Source organism: Triturus cristatus, chromosome 7, assembly GCF_964204655.1.
Source record: "Triturus cristatus chromosome 7, aTriCri1.1, whole genome shotgun sequence".
NCBI lineage: Eukaryota > Metazoa > Chordata > Amphibia > Caudata > Salamandridae > Triturus > Triturus cristatus.
The window spans coordinates 1,679,826,073-1,679,852,549 of record NC_140590.1 but is presented as its reverse complement, the minus strand read 5'-3'; the positions used below and the strand labels follow the sequence as shown (position 1 = coordinate 1,679,852,549).

General features: G+C 42.1%; 1 protein-coding gene across 1 annotated transcript in view; it reads left to right on the top strand.

Moving 5' to 3' along the window:
• LOC146812695 (synaptobrevin-like) overlaps positions 1-24,603 on the top strand; it is a 95,162-nt gene extending 70,559 nt beyond the window's left edge. The window contains exons 2-5 of the mRNA XM_085619804.1: positions 10,333-10,447; positions 19,528-19,686; positions 21,384-21,435; positions 22,019-24,603. Of these exons, the coding sequence (XP_085475930.1) occupies positions 10,333-10,447; positions 19,528-19,686; positions 21,384-21,435; positions 22,019-22,035 (343 nt within the window). The 3' untranslated portion in view covers positions 22,036-24,603. The remainder of the gene's footprint in view (positions 1-10,332; positions 10,448-19,527; positions 19,687-21,383; positions 21,436-22,018) is intronic.
• Positions 24,604-26,477: the final 1,874 nt, after the last annotated feature.

Genomic DNA, 26,477 nt, shown 5'->3' with positions numbered 1-26,477 from the left:
AATACCATTCATAAACAATGTCAACTCTAATCTTGTTCTGAAATGTGAATATGAGACATTTTCTTGCTACCTTTGTGATTCATGAATGTTTACCATTTTTCACTCTTTTTCCATGAACCTCTGTAACGTCCCTTGGGCTAATGTCTGTGCTGCAGAAAAAAGTAAATAACAATAAAACCTCTGAGGAGCAGGTCAACCAGTTCCACCTGCGAGGCAGGAGGGGTGTGAAGGAGGCTCTAGAGATGTCTGCTGGTGTTTTGGTGCCATAAGCAAAGTGCATTTTCACCCTAGCACCTTTTTAAGAGCACCCATGCAGCTACACCCCTGTTTATTTGATTCTTGAATGCCCCCCACCCCCACAACCAGGGCAGCTGTGGTGTGCCATCGATGATCGCCTTCAGCCTAAGCATTGAAAAGGGCTGGGGCAGCCTGGTATATTTCCTGGGCTCAGTGCCATGAGGGGGCCTGCTGGACTGTGATTAATGACAAAGGCATAAAAATCCTTCTCGAAATTTTTGCCAGGTGTAAGTGGTTTTATTCTGTCCATCTCCTCCTGACCTGCATTAGGGGAAAGTGGGCAGATGGGAGGAGGCTAAGACATGGTGATGTCATCGCAGATGAAGGGGTGGGAAGGACTCCCTGCCCTGCTGCAGCAGAGGGCCAAGTAGCTTTCTGCACACAGAAATAGCAACCGGTTCTTTGATGAGATTGTATGTAGGTGTTTTCATGCTGGATATATATACTTTAGAAGCCTGTCAATCAATCAATCAATCAGCATTTGTAGAGTGCGGCACTGGCACCCCTGGGGATATCTGAGCGCTAGGGAGCGAGGTCTCTGCCAAAATGCCAGGGCTTGAGCAAACGGCAGGAAGAGGGAAGAAACAAGCAAAGAAAGTCAAAACAGAGGGCAGAAAACGAGGTAGCAGACAAGGCAAAACAGAGGGCAGAAAAGCGATCAGAAACGGCAAAACAGAGCAGTGGAGAGGATAAGAGGGCAGAAAAGCGATCAGAAACGGCAAAACAGAGCAGTGGAGAGGATAAGAGAGGGAAGAAAAACGAGCAGAAAGGGAAAACAGAATGCAGAAAAACGAGCCGTAAAGGCAAAACAGAGCAGAGGAGGGCAAAACAGAGGGCAAAAAAAGATCAGAAAAGGCAAAATAGGGGGCAGAAAGATTAGCAGAAAAGGCAAAAAAGAGGGCAGAAAAATAAAACAGAGGGCAGCAGGTAGACTGGCAGCAGAGGGTAGTGGACTTTGAGCAAGCTGGACAGGAGAACGGTCGCAGGGGTGAGCTAGCACGAGGACCTGCATTGAGAAGTCTGTATCCTTTGATATAAACCTGTGTAGACTATGTGGATATTACTCTGTAAGTATTCTGATTAACCTGTGAGGCTTTGGCTGATGATATTAGCCTGTGTAAAGCAAAAACCATACAGTTCAAGAGGGTCGCAAACATTCCAAGAAGATCTACAAACTTTTGATAAGAATGCAAAGGTGTTGGAGTGTTCTAGCTATGGAAGTAATTCTTATTTGGGTAATGCTCAATTTTGTCCTGCCATTGACCGACTTTGTTTTTTAAATTTTTTAATTTTTTTTATTTTGAATGTAGCATACAAAACATTTAATGAAAATTCTTCCATAAATTACACCAATTAATTACAGGAATCAAGAAACATGCTATACAAAATTAATATAATAGGCATAGAAAACTCTTAAAAAATTGCACATCACCTCGAGCAAGAAACTTTCCATTCTTTCCATTCTTTCCATATTCTATTTACTTTAACCATAGAACCGACTCTCCCTGCATACATGGTATCCCGATTACATTTTTTATTCATTTTATGTATCCATTGGGAGAGGGTTAGGATTAATGCTGATTTCCAATTTGGCAAAATTAGTGATCTTGCTACCAAAGCAGCGATAAAAATAAATTGACGTTGAGAAAATGTTAAGAGGCTCTAAGCTTCAGCTAAGCCTAAGAGAGCTGCGGAAGCGTTAAAGGGGAGATCTATTGCCAATAGTCTGGTTACTTCTGAAAAAACATTTTCCCAGAAGCTTGCGATTTTAGTACAGGTAAATCCCACATGTAGGCAATCTCCTAGAACCTGGCAGCCTCTAAAGCAGCAAGGATTAACTGCAGGATAGAGACTGTTTCTGTTACAAATATACAAGCAAAAGTCACGTTGCTGGAGTATGTAAAACTGCTTAAATTAGGATACACAAATCTGTTAATTCAGCAGGAATTGTCCTTATAGAGTCCTGCACTAGCGATGAAGATGTGGTGTGTGGAATATGCCTCTTTTTTCCGTATGCTTTTTCCCCGCAGGAATTTACAATGCGGTTGTTACAACGACCGCGTTGTAACAACGCATACGACTTGCTCTGGGGGGGAGTGGAGGGGGGGCGCTGGATGTTGGAATAGTATAATTTACTATTCCAACTCCAGTATGTGCAACAGTAGGGGATTTTAAATCCAACACCTTCTGCCCCCTCCGCAAGTCGTTGTTCCGACTTGCGGAGTAATGGTATGCGTTGTTACAACGTGGTCGTTGTAACAGCTGCGTTGTAATTCCCTGCAGGGAAAAGGATTAGTGGTAAACAATGTTTACCGGTGTTATGTGTGCTGTTATCTGTGGATGGGATTAAAAGTGAGCAGCGTAGTAAGTAAGGAAGCAAAATGCTTCAATTCAACTAGCGTGCCTTTAACAAGAGTGCATTCAATAGAGTAGACCATATTGTGTGATCAATATATCAGGTGTGCCTGTTAAGATGTCAGCAAATACTGGTTCTCCATTAACTCTAACATGGCCCAAGGAGTGGGAAAAGTTTGAGGGAATCATGTTTAAGGAGACTACTGTAAAGACAGTAGTTAAGGTGGCAAGCCTATTAATGTAGTGGGTTAGTTCGATACTCCACTAGCGTTCAAAAACGACTCTACCCAAGCTGCAATTTATATAGCTAGAGATGTAACTCGTTTACTTGAATGGCTGGAGCAGAAGAATCTGGAAATCATTCTGGATCCCAATAACCCAGAACAAGTGTTTCTGCAGAAAGAATGCTTAAATGCGTGTGTATATGGGTTAAGGAATTGCTGGACGTGTTCTCCCATAGGCTAGGAAAACTCAAGGGATATTCCCATTGTGTACAGTGGAGGTGTGATACCAAATCTGTTGTTAATACATTGATAAGAGTTCCCTTAACTTTAAGGTCAGAGTTGAGGAGTGATTTTGAAATGTTGTGCACACAGGATAATACTAAAACAATTGAGAGTTATGATTGCTTATCCCTAGTTGTGTTGGCACACATTGCTAATTGGGCTGTATGGATGTGTGTAGATCTGCAAGATCTAAATACCAATGTATGGGTGGACCAGCACCCACTGCCATCATTTCTGAGATGCTAAACACGTAAAAGGATACCGTGGTTTTCTATAAATTAAATATGACTTTGGCCTATTATCAGGTTTTATTAAATTGGGATTCACGACTTTTGATGTCTTTTGTCACTCCTGAAGAGGCATTTAGGCTTATATACATGCCTTCTGGTTTGTTGTCAGTGTCCACATTATGTCAGTGACTTATGGAAATTAACTTAAGGATTTAGCTACAGTTGTACGACTTCTAGACCATCTGTTGGTTTATCTAATGATATGAGGTTGGCTCAGATATTGATTATCTTAAGGGACAAAGGTGTTACCTTGAAGGTGCAAATGTGAAAATTAGGAGCCTCAGGAGTGGATTATCTTGGTTTTCAGTTGTCAGTATGAGGTGTGGAACCTAAAGAGAGTTTAGTTAGGACTATTTCCAATTTCCTTACAGGAGGTGTCAAGGACCATTTGAGGTTGTTCTTAGGCGTGATTGATTTCTAGCTGTGTGGATAAGACCATAGCATGAGTAAACATCTTAAGGGGAACAAAAGGTTTGTGTGGGACAGGGATTGTGAGGAGGAGTTTCAGCAGGTCGAGCAAGAATTTTTTATGCTATTCCTCAAAACCATTCGCTATGCATGACCCTTGTGTGATAATCAAGAATGCAAGCCCTTATAGTTTATGTGACGTATTACTTCAGTGTCGGAACAGAAAGGATGGGGTGATGGCCTATGCTACTCGCAGTTTAATTGGGGCTGAAGCCATGTACTCCATCACTGAGTTAGTGTCGTTGGTGTGCTAGTGGGATGTAAACTATTTTTTGAGTTATTTGTGGGGTTCAGAATTTACAATCAAGGTTGATTTGTTTACTAGCAATAGGGCTGGTAAGGCCAACCCCAGGATAGCCTAGTGGCAATATGGACAGCATGAGATTTCCTACAAGTTTAAGTACATTCCAGAAGCTCACAACATCTCTCCCCATTGTTTGCCAGTTAGTGATGTTGATGACCAATCTGAGGAGAAGGATGAGTATCAGACACAAGTGGAGTCTTCTGGGGGTGCTAAAGCCTCGGAGGAAGATGGAGTGATTAGGAGAATGATAGAGTATCTGGCCATTGAGATGGCTCTAGATGAAGGGTATTTGAAATGTATGAAATTGCTAGTGGCACTAGAGAAATTACGTAGCCAAGTTGTTAGGAAGGCTCTGGAAGGTCATATTGGCATGAGGGCTGTGAAAAGAAGGTTGAGGGGGAATTTTGGTGGCAAGGTTTGGATAGAACTCTTGCGCATGTTGTGAGAGATTGTATGTCCTGCACAGTTTGTGACAAGTCCCTAGTCACTGTTCCATGTCTGGTGGAGTTGGCACAGGTTCCAGAAAGGCGTGGGTGAACTTGCGGTAGATATCATTAATCTCATTAATGTGAGCAGAGGTATGACGAAGGTTGGGATGGTAGATATGGATTATTTTTCTCGCTGGCGGGACGTAAAGTTTTTGAACTCTCTCATGAGCGCCCATGTGATTGATTTTTTGGATACCTTTTTTTCTAGGGTGGGTGTTCCATAAGAGGAAGTGAAAGATAATGGGACACGGTTGTCCTCAAGGGAATTTGAGGCTTGTTTGGAACATCTGTGTGTGAAACATATGAAAAGCTTTTATATTATCTGATGAGCAATGGCTTCATGGAGAGGTTTAATAGATTAAAGAAGAACAATTTAAAGATTGCATTGGCTTATCCTCTGAACTGTGAGGTGTAGTTGAGGGCAATATATGGGCCTCCATTTCCATGTCGATTGGAAACACTGTGGTGTCATCCTTTGTTCTTATGACAGGATGTGTTCCCACATCCAAACTAGTTAGGCCTTTGCTGGGTATGTCGAAATTACCTGTAAAATGGATTCCTGATGCATCCAGTTGAAGGAGGTGTTCACCGGTGAACTATTTTAAATTGGTTGGAAAAGTCTTTGGGTATGAAGATTGGAAATTGGGTTAAGATGAAATTGCCTGGGAACACCTCAAATTTTGGAGTAAAAAAATAGCACATTTAGCGCAACAGTGAGATTATGAGGAAAAATTGCGATTTCAGGCGAGATTTTTCTGTTACATTCTCTGTGTTCCGCGCAAAAAAAGCAAAGTATAAATGAGACTATGAGTTGCTAAGGCTTGCCCTGATAGTAGTGGCACGGATGGTGACTTAGTAGTAGCCCTAGACCTTATTATTATGCATGTTGTAACAATGTAACAAATAGTATTTACACTGGATTGTTAGTGCCTCTCATTTGTAGCTAATGATGCTGTTTAGGGACAGCGAACAATGTCTCCTTGTTCATGCATTTTTTATGCCACCTAGCGGACGAGTCCAGCAGACTGTCTTGGGATGTGGAGAGGACTCCAGAAACAAAGGCACTGTGCATAGAGCCCCTCTCGTATAAATTGTGCATTTTTTGAAAAATTCAACCAGAGAATGACAGCAACCACTTACCACCCAATACTGTTGTCATTTTTATGGGCCAAACCTTAACACCTCCCCAAAAACCCTTAATTTACTCTCAAAACATCGACTCTTTGACACGATTAGCATTTGGCTTTCTGAAGTGATGTCAATGGATTATAAAGAACATAAAATCCCCCTTTAGCCCTCAACCTTTCAACTTTGCAAACAGTGTCCTCTGACATTGAAATGCCTCCCAGTTTTAATTTTCTATTGATATACATTGCACATATTTCAGATGGTCGGAGCAAAATACTGACCATTTAGTTTCCTGAAGGCATACATGCCAAAAAATGTTAAGAGAAAAGTGGGAGATTTCAAAAAAATAATTGGGAGAATGTATTTCCACCATTGAGGCTTGGATCAGGTTATTGTCATGAATGGGACTTGCAAGTCTGCTGCTGCTGGATCGGATAATTGAAATGCAAATAGACCTTTCTCCTCATCTCAGAAAGCGTGATACAAATGTTCTGCACTGGCCTGCAGGAGCAGGCTACTGGCAGGGCATGCTGCGAGCCACACAGAACCAGTCCCTGTTAGCTGAAGCCCTTCGATGAATCGGGAGGTGGGAGACTGGCCTTGAAATCGGTAGTGTCCAGCCTGAATCGGGAGGGTTGGCATGTATGGATGATGAGAGGGTAAAATGAGGGCTAGCCCATGTGGCTGTCACTAGAGTGATACAGATGATTGACGGGATTATCACTCCCATAGTATAGTAATATACATTTAAAGTCTGGCGCTAGGCAAGGTCTTTTGATTTTGCTAAAATGACATTTATAATATACTTATTTATAGAGACTTTTGGCCAACCCTCTTCATTCGTTTTTCTGCTTTTATGCCATTCACATTTTGATTCTGCAACCTACAGCATACAGCATGGAAAGTGGAACAGTTCACTACAGTCATTGGTTAACTTCACTGTATGAGATGGCATTCTGCCCTTTCATATGGAGCACATATCCACACACAAGGTAGTTACCTTCACTGTGAGAGACTATTATGGCAATGTGTACATTTCAAGAACAGAAAATGTTGCTATGTTTAGGCATTTTTCTTTGCTTGAATGATGAGTGCACAGCAGCTTCCCCAGCAATTAAGTTTTGCAAAAAGCCATGATAAAACAAAACAAGCATTGACAAAGACAAAATGCTGGCATGCCACATCAGACCTATTAGTATTGCCAGTGCCTGTATAATTGTGGTTACTGTTTCAATTGTTTCTCATTGATAGAAGAATTGCTACTTGTTGAAGAAGGTTTGATTGAGCTGAAAAGAGAAGAATCCAATCATTAGGGCTATGAACATAAACTACAGGTGGACAGGGATAGCAGCTACTACCCTAGATTCTCATTTGGGACGTCTGGCACTGCCCTTTCTACCCCATGTCTCAGAAGTCATGTATGCAGTAGCCGGAGCTGAAAGTAAACGTGACTTGTATTTATCACTCCCTCCCTGCCTTTCCACAATAGACAAGAGGGTATTGGATAGTTGAATCTAGTACAAGGGGTCAAACCGTTGATGTCTTCAGGGCCAAAGGGTGCATGACATCACTTCCGCCACTGCGGTGCTTTTTGTGAATCGATGTCTACCCCTAGGGCGAGAAAACACAAGCTTAAAACGCAATTTTTCTTATTTTCATTACGCGGCAGATAATACGAGGCATATGCTTATAAATGTGAAAAAGCGAATGCAATGTGCATATTTTTCACCACAGACATATAAGAAAGCTTGTCAGTGGGCAGTGGTGCATAGTTCAGAGTGCCCTCCACTGACCTAGTCTGTGTTTCGATCCAGTAATATGTATCAAACCCCAGTAGGTGATGAAAGCAATGATCACAAGAACTCTAACCACTGATAACTGCTCGGTGTAGCATTCCACCCCATTGTTCCTTAGCCAACCATGCCACATGAGATTAGATGCAGCCATATGACTTGACTCTGCTCTAGTAGGAACAGTCCAGCCTGAACTGCCCAAGTCAAATCCTTTCTGAACCAGAACATAAACAACCCAAGACCAGTTTCACCCTGATTGGGGCTCCTCAGAAGATCCTACCCAAGGCCTCATAAAAGCTTCAGACATATTCGATTCCGCTCTTTTGCGTGCATCAACATACAGAGCCTTGTTGACTTTGAGTGATGCTATTCCCAGGTTGGGTGGAGTCAACAAGAGTTGACTCTGCGGCTCAAGTCCATTGCCGATGTTGGCTGCCTGTCTGCTTCACTGAATGCTGCACTGGCCCTGTTTTGCCAGTGAAGGGCCAGCTGGGTGCAGCTGCGACCTCTCCTGAGATTAACTTTCTGGCCGAGCTCTGCTGGTCTTCTGGGAGAAGGATGTCACTTTTGCTACCCCTGAGATTTTGGTGAATTGGTGTCCAGGATTAAAGACAGACAGACACGTGCATGTGCAGGGACACACCCGGTTTCTCTTTTTGTCCGCGATTGCAGCTATCCATAATTCACTTACCTTTTCAAATTTGCTTGTAACTCATCCTTGTGAAATGTTACTGTTTTGTCTCCTGCACAAAAACAATAATTGATGGCATTTTCCTCTTTCTATGCATGCTGTAACTGCAGCACGGGTGGAAAGAGGAAAAAAACAAGGAGAAAGAAAAGTATTTCTCCTCGTTGTGTCACTCCTATGCCTCCCCTGGGGAGGTGTAGGGTTCTAACGCATTCCCAGTTTTACAAAAAGGTGGCACACCAGTGGTGCAATGGCCTTGTAAATGAAGACCGAAGTGTAGATGGTGAGTGTTTCTCTTTACAATCACGTAAGAGCGCCCCAATCCCCCATCCTGGGTCCCTTTCATCGATAAAGGGTACTGCCAAAAGTGAGAGGGGCTCAAGCGATCCCTGAGAACCCTTGCTGTAAGTGTGTGCAATTGCACATAATGATGACACATACAAACAACAGAAGTAATGTGGTACAGGGGCCAGTTGAAATCCCTGCTCGTGTCACAACATGACACCATTCCCTCCACCTGGGCCCTTGACTAAGGCAGACGGGACTACCTCACTCTATAAAAGGTAGGGGGCGTTGAACACTCACATCTCTCCTCTGACAAAAGACATTCAGATCGAAGCTCTGCCATTAACAAGCCAATATAATATAGGGAAGAAAGCCTGCCTGCCAGGCGGCCATGTCATAGTGGCGATCAGTGGCTGAGAAACCATGTAATGGGAAGCATGCCTTTCAGTTCTTCTCCGTGTATTGCTTTTTATAAACGTGTATAATAATTATATTGATAAATATATAGATATTCGTTGGTTCTGCTTAATAACTGTACATATTACTTATGGTTATATTATTTTATGTTTAACATGTATATAGGTCAGTGCATTATTAAGTAAATTTTTGGCATAACTATTTATCTACAATTGCTTCAGTATTGATTTACAAAAAAATTATGATAATAAATTAAATCCAGCAACACTTGAAAGTCTGAGTTTATTGAATACAACTTAAATCTACATAAATTACCTTCCATATACATATATACTTTACATGTACTTATGTATCTTTATATTTATTACTTTACTTCTAACTCAGCATCTCAAATGAAGTACCTTCTATCTCACCTTATACCTCTCTCAATATATCCTGTACTTCCACTATCCGACTCATCCCAAACCTCATTCTACTACTCTCTCCAATGCACTACCCTAGTTCTTACCCTATAACTCTCTCAATAAATCCTCTACATTTACTCTCTGACACATCCCAATCCCCATTCTACTTCTATTGTATTGTATTGTATTGTAATTGCATTTAAAAAATAGCGCTTACTACCCCTGACAAGGCATCAAAGTTCTTTTTTCGGCGAGTAGCACGCTACTCCGGAACCCATAAAGGTTTAGTGGTAAATTAATCTTCCAAATAAACTTTTCTAGACTCGTCCCTCCTCTACCCCTCCTTGCATCATCTCAAACCTCTTTTACTATTCAGATCTCCCAAACAAGCTTTTTTAAACCCTTCCCTCTGAATCTTCCCCCTCCGTCTTCCCTTTACTCATCCCAAATGTCCTCCTACTGCTATGATCTCCAAAAAACACTTTCTAGACTCTTCCTTCTTCTTTCCCTCCACTATCCCTTTCAATCCAACTAACAGACTCACTTGTCCACCATTCAAATTAATTTCATATTTCCCTATACTAATTCCGTACTAATCCTGTTTGGGTTCCGGAGTAATGTGCTACCTGCGGAAAAACTCTTCAACACCTCATCAGGGGTAGCAAGCGCTATATAAATGCAAACCCTTCCCACTTACGTCCCTTCACTATCCTTTTTCAGTCCAAATAACAAACTCACACGTCCACCGCTCAAATTAATTTCATATCTCCTCATATTAATTCATCACTAATCCCTACACCCCGAAAAAGTGCTTCGCCACCTCCTCAGGGGTAGTAAGATCTATGTAAATGCAATTACAATTTGGATGGTTTCAATTATTTAATGTTGACCGTATAATGTTTTTCACAGGTCTGCTCCCGCTCCAGCATCCGGAGGTCCTGATGCTCCTACAGGGCCACCGACAGGACCTCCAAACCTGACCAGTAACAGACGATTGCAGCAAACACAGGCCCAAGTGGGAGAGGTGAGTGTTACCACCGACGCCCTGCATCTTGTGTCCTTGTAGTGGAAGGTACAGTCAGTTCACCCTGAGAAGTTATTCAGACTTCCTCTTCCTCCATCTTGGTCAACTAGTCACATCTCTGCCACAGTTTCCATTGTCTTCGTCTATAACCAATATCCTCACACCTTGCCTTCTTTAAATTTTCTCTTATGATTTCTCCTTTGCTTCCACTCTACCTCTGCCTCTTGACATCCTCTTACCCACTTATTCCGTCTATTGCTACAGTGTTTTCTCCCTTTCCTATTGTTCACTCTCCTTGTTGTCCCCACACTCTCTTTCGACTTTTATCAGGTAGGCACTTTACTCAGCATCCAGATTCAGATGCTTACAAATCATTCAAAACCCAGCAAGATGTGCAACATATGCCAATTTGCCATGGACAAAATAAAAAATTTCAGTTACAACACAGGACAGATTTATCGAATCAACCAATTTATGAATTGCAATACTAAATACACTGTATATTGTATTATTTGCCAATGTGGCCTAATCTACATTGGAAGTAAAATTCGTCCTTTAAAAGAGCATGTTCAGGAACACATTAGGGCAATTAAAAATTACAATAGTAATTATCCCTTAGTTGCCCACTACAACAGTGTACATCAATCCTCAGAAATACTTAACATCAAGTTTCATGGAATAGCTGTAGTAGAGGCAGACCCAAGGGGAGGGAATCGTATATTGGCCCTACGGAGACTGGAATCTAGGTGGTTAATTAAATTGAGGGCTGTTGACCAGGGAATAAATATTGACAGGGAACTGCATGTATTCCTACAAGACTGAATCTTCAATAATTCTTATTGTGTACAATGTCTTAGCGTATTCATTTGTAATCAATAATAGAGGACAAAGCATATGTAATGAATATTTTATGGAAGAACATCTTGTCTATGCTCTAGAAACTGAGGCAAAAAATGTAAGATAGACCTATATCCATATAACTTTAGTCTTAACAAAATCTGTATATGCGAATCACTATGAAGAAAAGCAGTTTTTTATGAATTATTCTCTCTCTTTTTAAACAAGTTTAATGATTTCAACTACTCTTTATATCTCTTTGCATTCTATCCTTTTTACTAGTTTCCCTCATGTGAAAGGCTCACACAAGAGAAATAGAAAAATAAGGGAGTATGTTTTTATTGTTGTTTTAAAGAAAACAAATAAAATTAGCTAATGATATAGTTTTAGACTAACAAGTGAGAAGATTAGAAAGATTATAAAATCTGTGTTAACAACCCTATTTTCAATGGCTGATGGAAACATGCCACTATAGTATATAATTGTAAGACATGTTATGTGGACATCGCGCTCGACCAATTCAAATGATCCAAATAGTCAGGGTCAATTGAGAAAGAAATATTTCAGTAATAGTATTGGTCATCTGATAAGTAATTAGGTATAGAAATCTTAGGAGGAAATATAAGATGACGCTATAACGAAATAAACACATCCAAAACGGCGTTTGTTTTTAGCCATTAGGTGAAGTAACGTACACAATTTTCTAATGTATGGTCACATTACATATCATGTGACTGAAGACGCACATCGCGTATGGTTTTGTTCACGTAAATGCAGGAGATTCAAGCGACGCTATAACGAACTAAACACATCCAAAATGGCGTGTATTTTTTGCCATTAGATGAAGAAATCAGTTTCCCAATGTATGGTCACATGACATGTCATGTGACCGAAAACGCACATCACGTATGGTCTTTTTTACGTAAATGCGGGAGATTCAAGCGTCTGCTTATACACAGAATAACGAGCACGTAACAGAACACGGACGCTGTTGATCACATTCTCAGTAAGCTTTTTAATAATAGGAACGTGCGGGTTGACGCATATGACGGGCTTTGGCTGGGACTAACTCCCATCGTGTTAAAGAAAATATCCCAATATACTTTTTCTTTTCTTTTTTTTTTTTGTAGAATAAAACTTATCAAGGTTGACTAAACTGTTGGTCGGAGCTCAACTTGATTCTTCAAATATATTTTCAAGGTGAGATTTGTCTGCTAATAGCAGGGTATGATCAAGTGGTAATGATAAGATCTGTAATATATGGTTTACTGACCTAATTTACAACAAAGAATCTTTGAGATTATGAAATAATAATAGGAGTGCGAATTGTCCAAGGTGTGTGTCCTTATGGATGTAATTGTTATCGCGTTATGTTTAAAATCACTATACGGAGGCTTTTTGAAGTCTTTTGTCTCCTTGACTTACATATACATAAATAGTGGAATTAGGTACGAGGTTGGGATATTCACTTAGAACAAAAAATGAATAGGAAAATCTTATAGGAGGTTGTAGTGAATCGAAGATAATAATATTATTTAACAATAAAAATAACATGCAAGATATAATAGGTTCGATTGCGCTCTGATTTTTGACTCTCCTTTTATCATATAGATTTGTGAGGAATATTCTGGCGATAATGTGAGAAAATTTCACAATCGCCCGAGGGGATGCATTGTTTAGTCAGAAAACAGTTCGCTTTTTTGGTAGGTGAGCTACCGTTTATTCACTGCGAATTTTGGGCACCTTTGGCATTGGGTTAAAGTTTAGAAAACTATAAGGTTAATATAGAGTGTGTCCTATGAGTGGATTTCTTTTTCATGACGAACTTTGGGTGTCTACTTATTCTTCTAGTATACTTTTGTGGTGTTTCTTTCGGGCTTTTTATCTCTTTATGCACTAGAATATTGTCGGACTCTTTGGTCTCTTTCTTTAATCTTTATAATTTGTAGGGACAAAAAATTAATATGTCCTTGTTTGTTCAGATCTTGAGGATGCATATATCTTTAATATTTATGAGATTTTGGAGGACATATGTTTTCTTCCTTTTTTAAAAAATGTGATTTGAAAAAGTCAATGAAACAGAAAAGAATTGTACTATGTAAAGTACATTTAACCATGTTTAGGTGGTATGTGTTAGATGGTTTTTTTAGACTCTTCTCCTTTGAATATATTTCTCTTATTTGGTAAACTACAAATGAAGCACATATCTTGTATTACAGCCTTGACAAAGTCTAAGGGGAGACGAAACACGTGTTGGCAGTTCTGTTTTGGATGTATCATCAAAGAAAAATGAAAAGAAATACATTTGTGAAGACAAGCCAGAGATGTGGAGACTGCTTTTTTGAGTAGTATTGAAGAATCCGAAAAATGTATTATTGTTCACCAACAAATGTGTGATTATTGGCTTGGCATCAAATAAGCCATTGGATTGCTCTATACTTCAATTGAAACTGTCCTGATTAACTTAAGGGTGTGCTGCATATCTCTTTCAATTGTTATAATAAAGCCCAGCAAGAAGCCTACGTAGTGAACTGAATTAAACAAGAACACTAGCCACAACTTTGTCGTTGAATTTAATCGAAAAAGTGTTTGCTATTTTATAAACACTGCATTTTTTGTTTTTTGTTAAGGTTAAATAAAGTACGCTCATTACAATACAAAAATACATTACAACATTAATGACAATACTGACAATACAAATACATTTGTTACAATTTAGACACCTGTGCACAAAAAAGAAGAGATTTGTTCTACCTAACATACAAACAAACAACACATTCAAATCACATTATATACAATCTATATACAGGCCATCAGTATATCGCAATTGACATAGTCATGAATTAATTCACTGTTTACTTTAAACAAAGATTGGCCCGAAGCGGAGAGAGGTCTACGCGTTTCGAATCCCACTGAGTGCTGGGATTCTCATCAGGACCAATATGTGGCTAACAGTGAGGAAAGCCAACTTATTCTCTAAGGTGTTGCGTCTTCAAACAGAAACCTTGTTTAAAAATGTTGTAATGAGCCGAGGATCTGGGCCAGAACGATTCTTTTGTCTTTATAATTTGTATATAACTCTGAGGCCAGCCACCGCAAAATTAGAACACGAACACCGACGCTCCCGCAGAGTAAAACGGACGCCGCGATTGATTCGTCCCTCCGCTATACTACGGAAATTGCTTGGCTGCTCGCGCTCTGCACCGAGATAACGCGCTTGTCGTGTTGGAGCGGCTGTCGAGTTATATACAAATTATAAAGACAAAAGAATCGTTCTGGCCCAGATCCTCGGCTCATTACAACATTTTTAAACAAGGTTTCTGTTTGAAGACGCAACACCTTAGAGAATAAGTTGGCTTTCCTCACTGTTAGCCACATATTGGTCCTGATGAGAATCCCAGCACTCAGTGGGATTCGAAACGCGTAGACCTCTCTCCGCTTCGGGCCAATCTTTGTTTAAAGTAAACAGTGAATTAATTCATGACTATGTCAATTGCGATATACTGATGGCCTGTATATAGATTGTATATAATGTGATTTGAATGTGTTGTTTGTTTGTATGTTAGGTAGAACAAATCTCTTCTTTTTTGTGCACAGGTGTCTAAATTGTAACAAATGTATTTGTATTGTCAATATTGTCATTAATGTTGTGATGTATTTTTGTATTGTAATGAGCGTACTTTATTTAACCTTAACAAAAAACAAAAAATGCAGTGTTTATAAAATAGCAAACACTTTTTCGATTAAATTCAACGACAAAGTTGTGGCTAGTGTTCTTGTTTAATTCAGTTCACTACGTAAACTCGAGGTGAAAACACATACAGTATTGGCACTTGTTTTGTTCTTTATATTAGCTTTGGTTTGGCCGTGCTGCTACTTGAGCCAGAACCCTCCTTGCTTTTTGAGCAGCAAGAAGCCTGGCACTTAAAAGAGGTTAGGATAGGTGTGGCATTTCAGAAGTGGTTGCACATCTCTGCTGGATGGTTAGCACAGGCCACAAACACAGACAGAGGTGGACAGAGGCAGACAAAGGCTATCCTTTGCTCTTGAAAACCCTTTTTCTTAGAATCTAAGATGGCCGACTATGAGCCGAGGCAACATGATAAGAAAGAGAGTTTCACAGTGTGGGAGCCTGCCCAGAGAATGCTTAGCTCCCTTGCAGACTAGACTATATATCTGGCATGACAACCTTGCCCAACTGAGAGAAGTACTGAATACACCTCATCTTATCCCCAAAGTCTTACTTTTTGAAACAGTTGTGTACATGCCAAATATCATGTTGTGGATGATACAAATAGTTTTGGACTGGGAGCCAGAGGAGAGGTTGGGTTAGAGGAGTAGCATACTCAGATTTTCTGGTCCTAGAAGGAGGCTGACAGTGGCATTCTGGACCACCAGCAACTGGAACTGGTGCACAAGCTACCTAGACGTCTCTGGGAGAAATAATTGCTGTAGTGAGATCATAACCTCACTAGGGCTGTGACAGGGTAATAATACTCCTGCTGGGGTTATGATCTGGTCGATAGCTAACTTAACCCTAAGATTCCTTGCTACCATCACTGGTATTGGAAACATTCCAAGATCCTCTAGCCAACAAGTGTTGCCCCAGAGTTCCACACTGTTTCTAAATACCACATCTTCGTTCTTGTCCGTACGGAGCTGAAGTCAATTGCTGGCAATCAAGTCATGCGCCATCAGCACTCAGTGTTAAAAACTCTCTGTCTGCCATAACATACATATCATTGGCCAAACAGATTGGGACCTTGGCTTCTTCAGCAGAAGATTGAAGTCATGGACTGGAAAAGAGAACAAAGTGGCTTAATGTACAGACTGAAGAGGCTGGGTAACAGCGAGGAGTCCTGAGGTGCTTCACAATTGAACCTCGTGAGTCTGAAGGTGAAGGGGTAATCGAGAGGGCTTCCAAGTCTTAATTGAGGGACTCAAGCCACTTTAAGGTAGTGCCACAGACACAGTGGCAGAAAAACAGCTGAGAAAGAATGCATTTCTGACGGTGTGAAACCAAGAAGTATCAATACACTAACGATACCAGCACCCACAGCATCTCACGACTCATCGATTACCATCACCTGTATTGATTCCATTCCAATGTGAGGTTCAAATCTCATCAAAAAGGTGCTAAGGCAGGTGTTGTTTTCAAAGAAGCCATAGAGGGCAGTCGATTGTTTGGCTTCCAAAACTTTAGAGGCCACATACTCCAGAGAGATGAACAGAAAGTTACACTGGTCGTACAGGTCAAGATTAGATTTGTTTATGAGAAGACTGACCAAAGTAGACTTACATTCCTTGAGAACCATTCGAGAGGCTAGCGAAGCATTCCAAAAGGCAGTAAGATCCTGGAATAGAAGAGCAGAGGGCAGGGCCTGGTAGAGCAGAGAGCTAGATTCTAATGTGTTCCAAGTTGTAGAGACTTGGTTTTCTTTCAGACAACAGGTCAATTTCTTCACTAAGAAGACTCACAGGCGGGGGAAACCAAAGTGCAGATGTGTTTCTCAATATTATTGACTTTGTTCCCAAAAAGTGAGAGATAAATTGACACAGATTATTTCAGGTAGCAAAACTCTGGAGATTATGGCACAACGGTGGGTTGAAGAGATAACTCACAATAGTAAATATTTATTTTTGTTAACCATAGTAGAGCAGTTTGACAAGTAGGACTACTGGGCAACTTGGAATTCAGCCAGAAAGATTCTCAGTTTGAATTTTTAGATCTCTTTGAGCTCTCTGCTATAGCTTCTCCCACATAAAGGTTTTTTAGACCGTGTTCCTGTCTTAAAGACTGCCATTATAGGGGGAAACCAGATTTGCTGTGAGGTCTTAGATTCCTTTTGCATGGTACAGCGTTTCTTAAAAATATTAAGAAGCCAGATGAAAAGATAGAGTAAATATCGGTGAAAGCAAGGTTGGTTTGAGTAAGATTGTGCAAAGGCTCTCTGGCAGTATCAACGGGGTCTATAGACCAATTCCTGGAAAAACGTTAAAAATGGTGGACAGGGCAGCAATTTGGTCAGCTCTTAGCTCTGCTGCAACAAGTGACAAATTGGTTGCCTTGTATTGAGGAGGGTCTTCAAGACAGGGCACAACGTCATGGGCAACAGTGTTATCGGAATTATAGATGCTCAAATTGAAGTCACTGGTATGCTGCTCTGCAACTGGGCAGACAGCATTCACTGACCAGGCTTGAAGATGTGGTAAAGGTTGTGCAGATGACAGCAAGGCCACTCACTGAAGTAGGAAAAACCTTTTCAGTATAGAGATGGAGTAGCTGGGGTAGATTCCTTATGAAATAAGTAAATAACTGACTTGCATGCACTCTGAGTCAGATCTCCGTGAGCAGAAGAATTTCTGGGTCGATCAGTAATTTCATGCCACGCTTTCTCATAGTTCGCACATGAATCAATGTGCGTTAATCATGCTGGTGTCAGTATCAGGAGATTTTGGGATGGAGTCAATTGGATAATATGGACCTAGAAAAGTGGATGAGAATGTAATGCACACCTCAGTAAAGAAGATTTAATTTCTCTATGTATTAAAAAAACATGGACAAAAGTAATCTTAAGTCCAGTGCTAGGGTCGATTAAATTTGTCTTTTCTAGTGTTCAGAAAGTTCATGGACCTTGTCTTGAAATAGAACACATCCATAAAAGCTCACTTTCAACTGTAGTTACCCATGTTCCTTTGTGGCAGATGGACAGTGGATGGAAGGACTCTTCGAAGCCCAGATATTATCCTTCGGTGGAGGAGTAGTAGTGAAAATTCAGGAGTGAATTTTTCATTATGCAAACAACAGTCACACTCACCACAAAGACACAAGATCAGTTTTTAAAGTGTCAGATTGTAGGGTGTTTGAGGAGACTGAACTGCTGAGCTGGTCACAAATAGACATACTCAACTGTAGGCTCCTCTGTAGACCTCTGTCCTGATTGTAGGATCTTGCTTCTGGGCAGACGTTTCTCTAATCTTGGGCATGCATTTTATTCTTGAGTAGGCCTTCAGAGAAGGTGTGGGTCAGCGAGCCTCAGGCCCAGTGTATAAAGTCAGGAAAAGGGTCTATGCAGGCATAGAGGTCCTCCACTCTTCTATACAGATCCTGGTTTGATCTTCTGATCTAAGCCGAATCTTAGCCTGGAGAGGAGCAGTAACACATTGACCTGAACTGGTCGACACTTTCTATACAAGTGCATTGAGATTTTTCCAAACTTACTAGGGAGCTGAAATACTGGTTGAGGCATGCCAATATTTATTGTACTTCGTGGATACTGGCGGAGAAACCTGGATTCCCGGTGGATTCCTGGTGGATGTCACCTTTGCACTTCAGATAGGAGCCCAAATGAGCCAAAATCTATTTTCCACAGACTTCCTCACAGGAAGTGGAAGGTGCAGAGAGATAGCACCAAATGATTTGGGATTTGTAGTTAGTCCACATATCACAGATGCTCCTTTTTCAAGATTCCTCAAACATATCTTTCTGGTTCTTCTAAAATCCACATGAAGGGGTGAAGCCCTGTGCCCAACACTGCTCAACGGTTTGTGTGTCCTGTTGCTTGGCAGGCTTCAGGGTATGTGTACTAGGAACTAAAGTCCAGGCACAGAAAAACGATGTGGAGTGCAAAACATGATCTCTAGGAATACAGGGACAAGCAAACTCAGAGCAGGCCCACATTTGAATGGAAAGTCCTAAGGATCATAAGCATAATATACTTATCTGATTTGCACAAGAGCCAATAGGTTAAAGACATGCCCCCTCTATCAACTACCATCTCCCATTAAGCATCAGGCTCACCGTGGGAGGGCGAGAAGAGGCAGGAACAACCCTCAACTAGAGATGGGGATTAAGTTTACATGTTGCCAAAGTCTAGTGGAGTGTGTAACTCTACTAGCAGGTTCAATTACAGAATGTATGTGGAGCACCTTCCAGTGGGCTCAAGATTCAAGTCAACTGATCAGTGAAGCCACAAGGTCAGACATAGTGCACAAACTGGCGGCAGGATGTTCCGGATGCAACCTCGACACAACAACCACCTCTGTCTGCCTTTGATTCCCTTCTTACCTTCTAGTTTTTTGCCCCCTTTTCAGCCTCTGAGCGCCACGCTTCATTGGTGTCCTTTTAATCTTTTCCGTATATTTCTGTCCTTCTTCAGGTCTCAACACAGCTTTCTCTTGTCTCCCTCTCTCGCATTCATCCATTTATCTTCCGATTATCCCATCTTGTTTTTCCTCCACAGGTGGTGGACATTATGAGGGTCAATGTGGACAAGGTGCTAGAAAGGGACCAGAAGCTGTCGGAGCTGGATGACCGGGCTGACGCGTTACAGGCTGGGGCTTCCCAGTTCGAAAGCAGTGCTGGCAAACTCAAAAGGAAATACTGGTGGAAGAACTGCAAGGTGAGGACCTAGGCACTTCCCTGGAGGTTTCATCTGGGTTGTAGCACACTGATACATATGTACCACATTCTGATTGCAACCACTTCTGCTAGAGGTGTAAATTCTTCTCATACACACCTCTCTGCTTCCCATCTCTGTCAGGGATGCCTTGTCTGACAGCCCAAGCTATACACAGCTAAGACACCTCCCATCTCAGGCATGATCATGTACACTCCTGCCTCTTCTCAACTCTGGTAGGTGGGATCTGCCCAACATCTCCTCACATGCCCACCCTGGTCACTTTCAGTCTTTGGTAGATAAAGCCAGCCCAATTATGGGCAGTGACACCTCAGTTGGTTCCAGTCTCTTGCAGTTAATCCTTATCTTCGTAGCTCCTACCAAGCACACAGTGGACGCTTCTCAGCACCTGAACATCTCCTGTCTGTTGTTCCCTCACATGAGCACCTTACTCGCTTCCCATCTGTGGCAGACACGTTTCAGCCGGTTGCTATCTTCCTCAGAGGTATATTGTTCTGCATCCAGGTGGATGTCCCTCACACACACACAGTCCTACCACGGTATAGGTTCCCTTGGCCCTTCTTGCAGAGAAATTAGTAACTATCGACAATGCAAGCAACAGGATCTCCCCTGCCTTCCCTTCTGGTTTCCTCAGCGCTGCAGCATTCACACCTGTGCTTAGACTACAACAATTGCTATAAGAATGAACACCTAAACCTGTGCCATGCATGTTTGTTTAATCTCTAGTGTATTTCGAGGTGACAGAATAGTAGGCCTCGTCCCACACGTGGAGTGGAGGCTTAAGCATCGCGTAGGGTTAAGCGAAAGAAAGTGCCTTTTGATAGCTCGAAGAACTATTTGGTCCCAATGGGTTATGGGGCTCTGATCTGTCCTGTCTTGAGCAGGTCCTTCTGAATCAACAGCACTGTCTACACACCCTAAATAAAATACAATTCATTTAACTGTCTGATTGCTGTTAACTTTGTATTACTCTTGTGTTGCTATTTTATCTTCAAGAGTCTCTCTTAGGAACTTTTATGTGTTGATTTGGAGCCCTTCCTGTGGCTCAATATACCTCCATCTAGCCATTATCCCTCTGCTGTGGCCAAGCTGGAGAGGGTGCAAGGACTGTGACGTGGGAAGGGTCCTGCACACATTAAGCAAGAGCTAAATGCTGGCAGACAAAGCTGTTTCCAAAGACCTGCAGCTAAATAAACAACTTAAAACCTGGAGACATATTTTACCTGACTAGCTGCAAGGAATAAAAGGCATATGAAACAGCACTGAAGTGTTCATTTTAGGCCCTGGAGTTTGTTTGTCATTGATTTGTGCTGAGAAGTGCTGTTTATGTCCCTAGCTTTTGAAAGACATGGGGTAAGTGTGTCCAAAAATGCTTCATTTTACAGTGGTTGGAGGGAATCTGGCTTGGTTTCACTTCCCTAGTGCATGCTGGGAGGCCTGCTTTGCACTTCCTGTCCTGGAGCTTAGGAGAGGCTGGGGAGCATGAAGGGTTCTTGTTGCAGCTTCTGGATTGTTAGATTGAATCTGGGATTGTTCTGCACTGAGCATCTGTGGCTTGAAGCCTGTCCATGGGTATGAACTAAAAGCTCGCTGGTTATTGCTTGGGGAAACTGGTCTGTTGCTTGCTTCTTGCCTCTTGGTTAGTCCAACAATCTCTGAAAATCTTTGTTCTCTTCCAGATGATGATCATGCTGGGGGCCATCTGCGCCATAGTCCTTATCATCATCATAAGTGAGTATAACTGGATCCCAGGAGGGTCAAGGCATGGGTTCTGGGTTTGAAGGTGAGGATAAGTTGGGAAAGGGGGGTTGTTATGGTGAGAATGATGGAGACACCCAACCGCCTTGCGGAAGAGGGGACGTTCTTGTGTGGAAGTGTGAGGAAACAAAGCACATTTCAGTCTGAGACATGGGTTCTGGATTTGAAAGGTGGAGCAAAGTTGGGAAAGAAGGATTTCTATGGTGAGAAGAATGGATGCAGCCACCGCGCATGTGGGATACTGTGAGTTCTGGTGTGGAAGTGGGCGTTAACAGTGTGAAGCATTCTGGGATTTAAAGTATGGAGCTGCCCTCTCTAATATGAGAAAGTGGGATCTCTTTGATGAGCAGCATGGAAGCGCACTCTACATCAGCGTCTTCTGGTGTAGATGTGGGAGTGGACCTAGCACTCTTCTGGGTTGCCAAGGTGCAATGGGAGAGGGTGCTGGGAGGGTGGAAAATAGGGACTTTTGTGGCTGTGAAGGATGTTAGTCATGTTAGTAAAGATTTTTTATTTCTCTCTGTCCTTTTCTTTTCTCTCTTTGCTTGGCCTTCAGTCTACTTTTTCACTTGAAAACTCGTGCAACTCTCCTGCCGGAATCCTCCCTTCGTTGGTACGATGTTCTTCCCTCTCCTGTGATGTCACTTCCTATCCAGCCTTGCGCACATTCCTTCCTGTCTTTTCTTCCAGTTGTTGTGATACATATGCGCCTTATCACGAAAAGTATTTTTTCTTCTTTTTTTATAACTGATTTTCTTTCTCAGTTGGCCCCCTCAGCCTCTCAGAAGAGCTTTGCATTTTCCCACATCTTGACATCAAAACGACTGTTAGACCACGAGACTTAAAGTAAAGAGCAGCCATGATTCAGAGAAAGGAAACATTTGTGGCGACCATTTTGAATTCACAAAGCCTATAGGTGGGATTTAGTAGTCAATTTGAAAGCAGTAACTGATGATTAGATGGCGGCCATTTTGCACCGTTTTTGTTGTTGAGGTAGATGAGGTGAATGAGATAGGTGTAGGTTGTGTACAAGAGATCTGGAGGAAGTGTGTTTGGAAGAAACCCTAAATCTGTGACCACTGTGCAGATACCTTAGTCACAGGTGCCCGGTTTGCCACACTTCAGTGGGGTTAAAGGGTCTTTTTACTTATCCATTCATAGAAAGGTGTCCTTCACGGATAGGGTAAAGTTCTGGCTTCACAGACGCACCTGATGTCTGACGTTGACCAAGAATTTCCTAAAAAGAACACTGCCATATGCTGCCCGGTGTTTACGCTGCCATTTTGGGAACGGTGACAATACAAGTACATTCCGAGATTGCCATTTTAATAAATTGGCCATTTCTATGTCACTGAACTGGTACCGGCTCTTTAGCAGGGAGACGGATGAGAGATGCATAGAATATTACAAAAAGGGAGGCTGTATTTTGATCAGTTTTGGCCATCTAGGTATTATCAGCGGATCAGCTGTTAATGGTTGACTGTGCAGTAAAGGGAGATTTCACCCTAGGGATGCTGGCTCAATGCTACACCATGACAGAGGCCTGTCTTCTCGTACAGTGAAGAATCATGCCCTTTAGTCTCTGGTTTCCTAAGGTCTTGCTAGGGGAGGCACCACCTGTCTGTATTACGGTCCCCGCCTTGCCGGCATCTTTCTTGGCTCCTAACCCGGCCACGCCTCTTCAGGGGAGGATGGGGTCTAACTCCTGTATCGCAGTCCATGTTCATGTCGTCTAGTTTCCAAATACATCAAAAGAGATGTCTTCTCTTAGTAACACATTCCTTGCCTCTCCTGACCTCCTGGTCCCCCCTTTTTAGATGGACTGTCTCCTTCTCTATAACCTGGTCTCATCTTCTGAGAGAAACGCAGCCCTGAGCATTTCATGTCGGGAGGGGTGGTGGGTCCATAAACAGATTACTCGTAGTACCCTGAGCTCTCCGAGAGATTCGCCAAATAATGCATGCCTAAGGCAAGGTTTTACACTTAATGCAGACTTATTATATTACTTGAAGTTCCAGAGAGAGCACAGGGTGCATTAGCACACAGACAGGGGTCATTAAACTACAGATATATTGCAAAGCACAATATCTTACAAAAAGGCAGAAACTGGGAATGGACAAAATGTTACACAAAGTCAGTAACAAAGAATTCAGACATACATGTACATAGGTCCAGAGTAGAGGAAATTATATGATGATTGTTACAGACTTTAGAAGTCTGAGTTCAGGTTCACTTAGAGAGGACTGGATACAAGGGCTGTTTACTTGCGCTTGGGGGGACGAATAGTTCATGGGATATCTATCAAGGCATCCAGGTGAACTTCCAGAAGCCATCCAAATCTGTAAAAATTCCTACTGGGTCCAATGTCTAAGGATGTACTGATCATTCCTATCCCACCATGGAACCAATGAGTGCGTGGTTTACCACAATCCATTATTAATTTCAATTGGATGTATGATGGAATCCCGCATGCATTTATCACGCATGCCTTTTGAACGAAGTCTCTGCCCCGACTGCAACGTTACCACGTGTCTCTTACCAAACAAGTTGTTACAATGACTTGCCTTAGGGGGGCGCTGGACTTTGGAATAGTATAATTTACTAATCCTACTCCAGTCTACGCAACAGTAGGGGAGGTGTTGGACTTCAAATCCAACACCAGTCCACAACACGTCTTCTAAAGCAAGTTGTTGTAACAACTTGTTTGGTAAAGGAATGCATTGTAATGTCGCAGTCGGGGTAGTGACTGCGTTGTAAAGGCAGATCGTGGTAATGACTGCGTGGTAAAGGATGTTTCTCATTTCACTTCAGTGTTCCTCCCAACTTCTCATTCCTCAAATCTCCAGGCCGATGGTACCCTATCAACATTCCAAGTTGGGAGCCCCTTGTCCGTATCTCAGTCCCTTCTGGTCTTCATATCTCAGGCACTCCATGAATACGATTGTCTCTCAAAGGGAGGGGGACCTTCTTCGAGTATTGATGTCCCTTCGTACATTCCTCCTTTTCTAAAGTGTCCTTTAGTTTTGTAAGTTGTGCGTCTTGGTTTTGTTTCCAAGTGCTGTGTTTCTGATGTTTTGAGCGGATCAGTTCACTGAAAATGTACAATAAATGAAATAATAAACTTTCAAAACATTCCCCTCATTTTTGGTCCTGAAATCTTTGTGTCTGAACCTGAGTTTCTCTTGCAAAAAAGGTTTATTGCTTTAGAATAATTTCTAGCTGCTGGGCTACATTTTACCAAGCTGAAAAAAATAAAGAATAGACTTTTTGTTATCTTATAACAGGATTGGGAACTTCCTAGAAGACTACAGTGCCAGCAACAATGTAAAAATATACTGTATGCCTAGTAGAAGTAAAGCTCATGCCCTGTGCCATTTGATGAAGATGCCCCTAGTAGTAGCACTCCTCCATTATATAAAGATGCCCCTAGTAGTAGTAGTAGCACTGTGCCATTGGATAAAGCTGCCCCTGGGATCGCTCTGCCATTGGATAAAGCTGTGCCTAGGATCACTGTGCCATTGGATAAAGCCTCCCCTAGGATCACTGTGCCATTGCATAAAGCTGCCCTAGGATCACTGTGCCATTGGATAAAGCTGCCCCTAGGATACTCTGTGCCATTGGCTAAAGCATCCCATAGAATCATTGTGCCATTGGATCAAGCTGCCCCTAGGATCACTTTGCCATTGGATAAAGCTGTCCCTGTGATCACTGTGTCATGGGATAAAGCTGTCCCTAGGATCACTGTGCCATTGCATAAAGCTGCCACTGGGATCTCCGTGCCATTGGATAAATCTGTGCCTAGGATCACTGTGCCATTGGATAAAACCTCCCCTAGGATCACTGTGCCATGGGATAAAGATGCCCCTGGGATCCCTGTGCCATTGGATAAAGCTGTGCCTAGGATCACCGTGCCATTGGATAAAGCCTCCCCTAGGATCACTATGCCATTGGATACAGCTGCCCCTAGGATCACTGTGCCATTGAATATTTAATAAAGCCAGTGGCGTAGCTAGGCCCATTGCCGCCTGTGGCGGTTTCTGCCTTTGCCAGCCCGTGGCCGCGCTGAAGAGTGGGGGGCGCTGGTGATTATTCCGGCAAACTCATGTAAGAGTAGGGGGTTTGCGGGGGGAGCCGCTGCCCCCAAAACTCGTGCAACCCAGGGTGGACCGCCCCCCCCCCCAACCACCCCTTGCTACGCCACTGATTAAAGCTGCCCGTAGTAGCATTGTGCCATTGGATAACGCTGACCCTAGGATCACTATGCCATTGGATAATGCTGCCTCTAGGATCACTGTGCCATTGGATAAAGCTGACCCTAGGATCACTGTGCCATTGGCTAAAGCATCCCTTAAGATCACTGTGCCATTGGATAAAGACTAAAGATATTGTGTGATGGACAATGGTCCAATGAAAATTTGGCCCAAGATGAATCACACATATTACTGAACCACACAGTATGGCTTCACAATTTTGTGCAGTAATACAGCTTTATGTTTGTCATTGCAGCATAAATGCCAAAAGGCGTACTTGTGACATGCAAACATGGCACAAGTCCTAAAAAAAGAAGTGGGGGGGACTGACCAGGTTAGGCAGTATGCAAGTGAAATCATGATGCGTGTCATCACAGCGCATGATGTCAGGACGCGTGACATTGCATGTTACCTCACAGGAAGTGACCTCACTGCATGTGACATCACAAGAAGTGACATCAGATATTTAGACCTCACACATATGTATATCAGGTATATTATGAGTACATTTAAGTGCATTATGAGATTTAACAAATGAGATTTGGTGTTGGGGTTGTGCCAAAAAAGTGGAGCAATCCCAAGGCAAAACCTGGGCCTCAACTAATACATTTTTTTTAACCCTACCACAAAGAAATTGGCAACAAGCAGAAGCATGTCAGTAGATCTTAGAAATTCAAACAGCAGAGCACAACACAATCAAAAGTTCCAACTGACTAACAACAGACAGTATACAGTTTATTTGCAAACGAAGAGCAGTAGGTATAT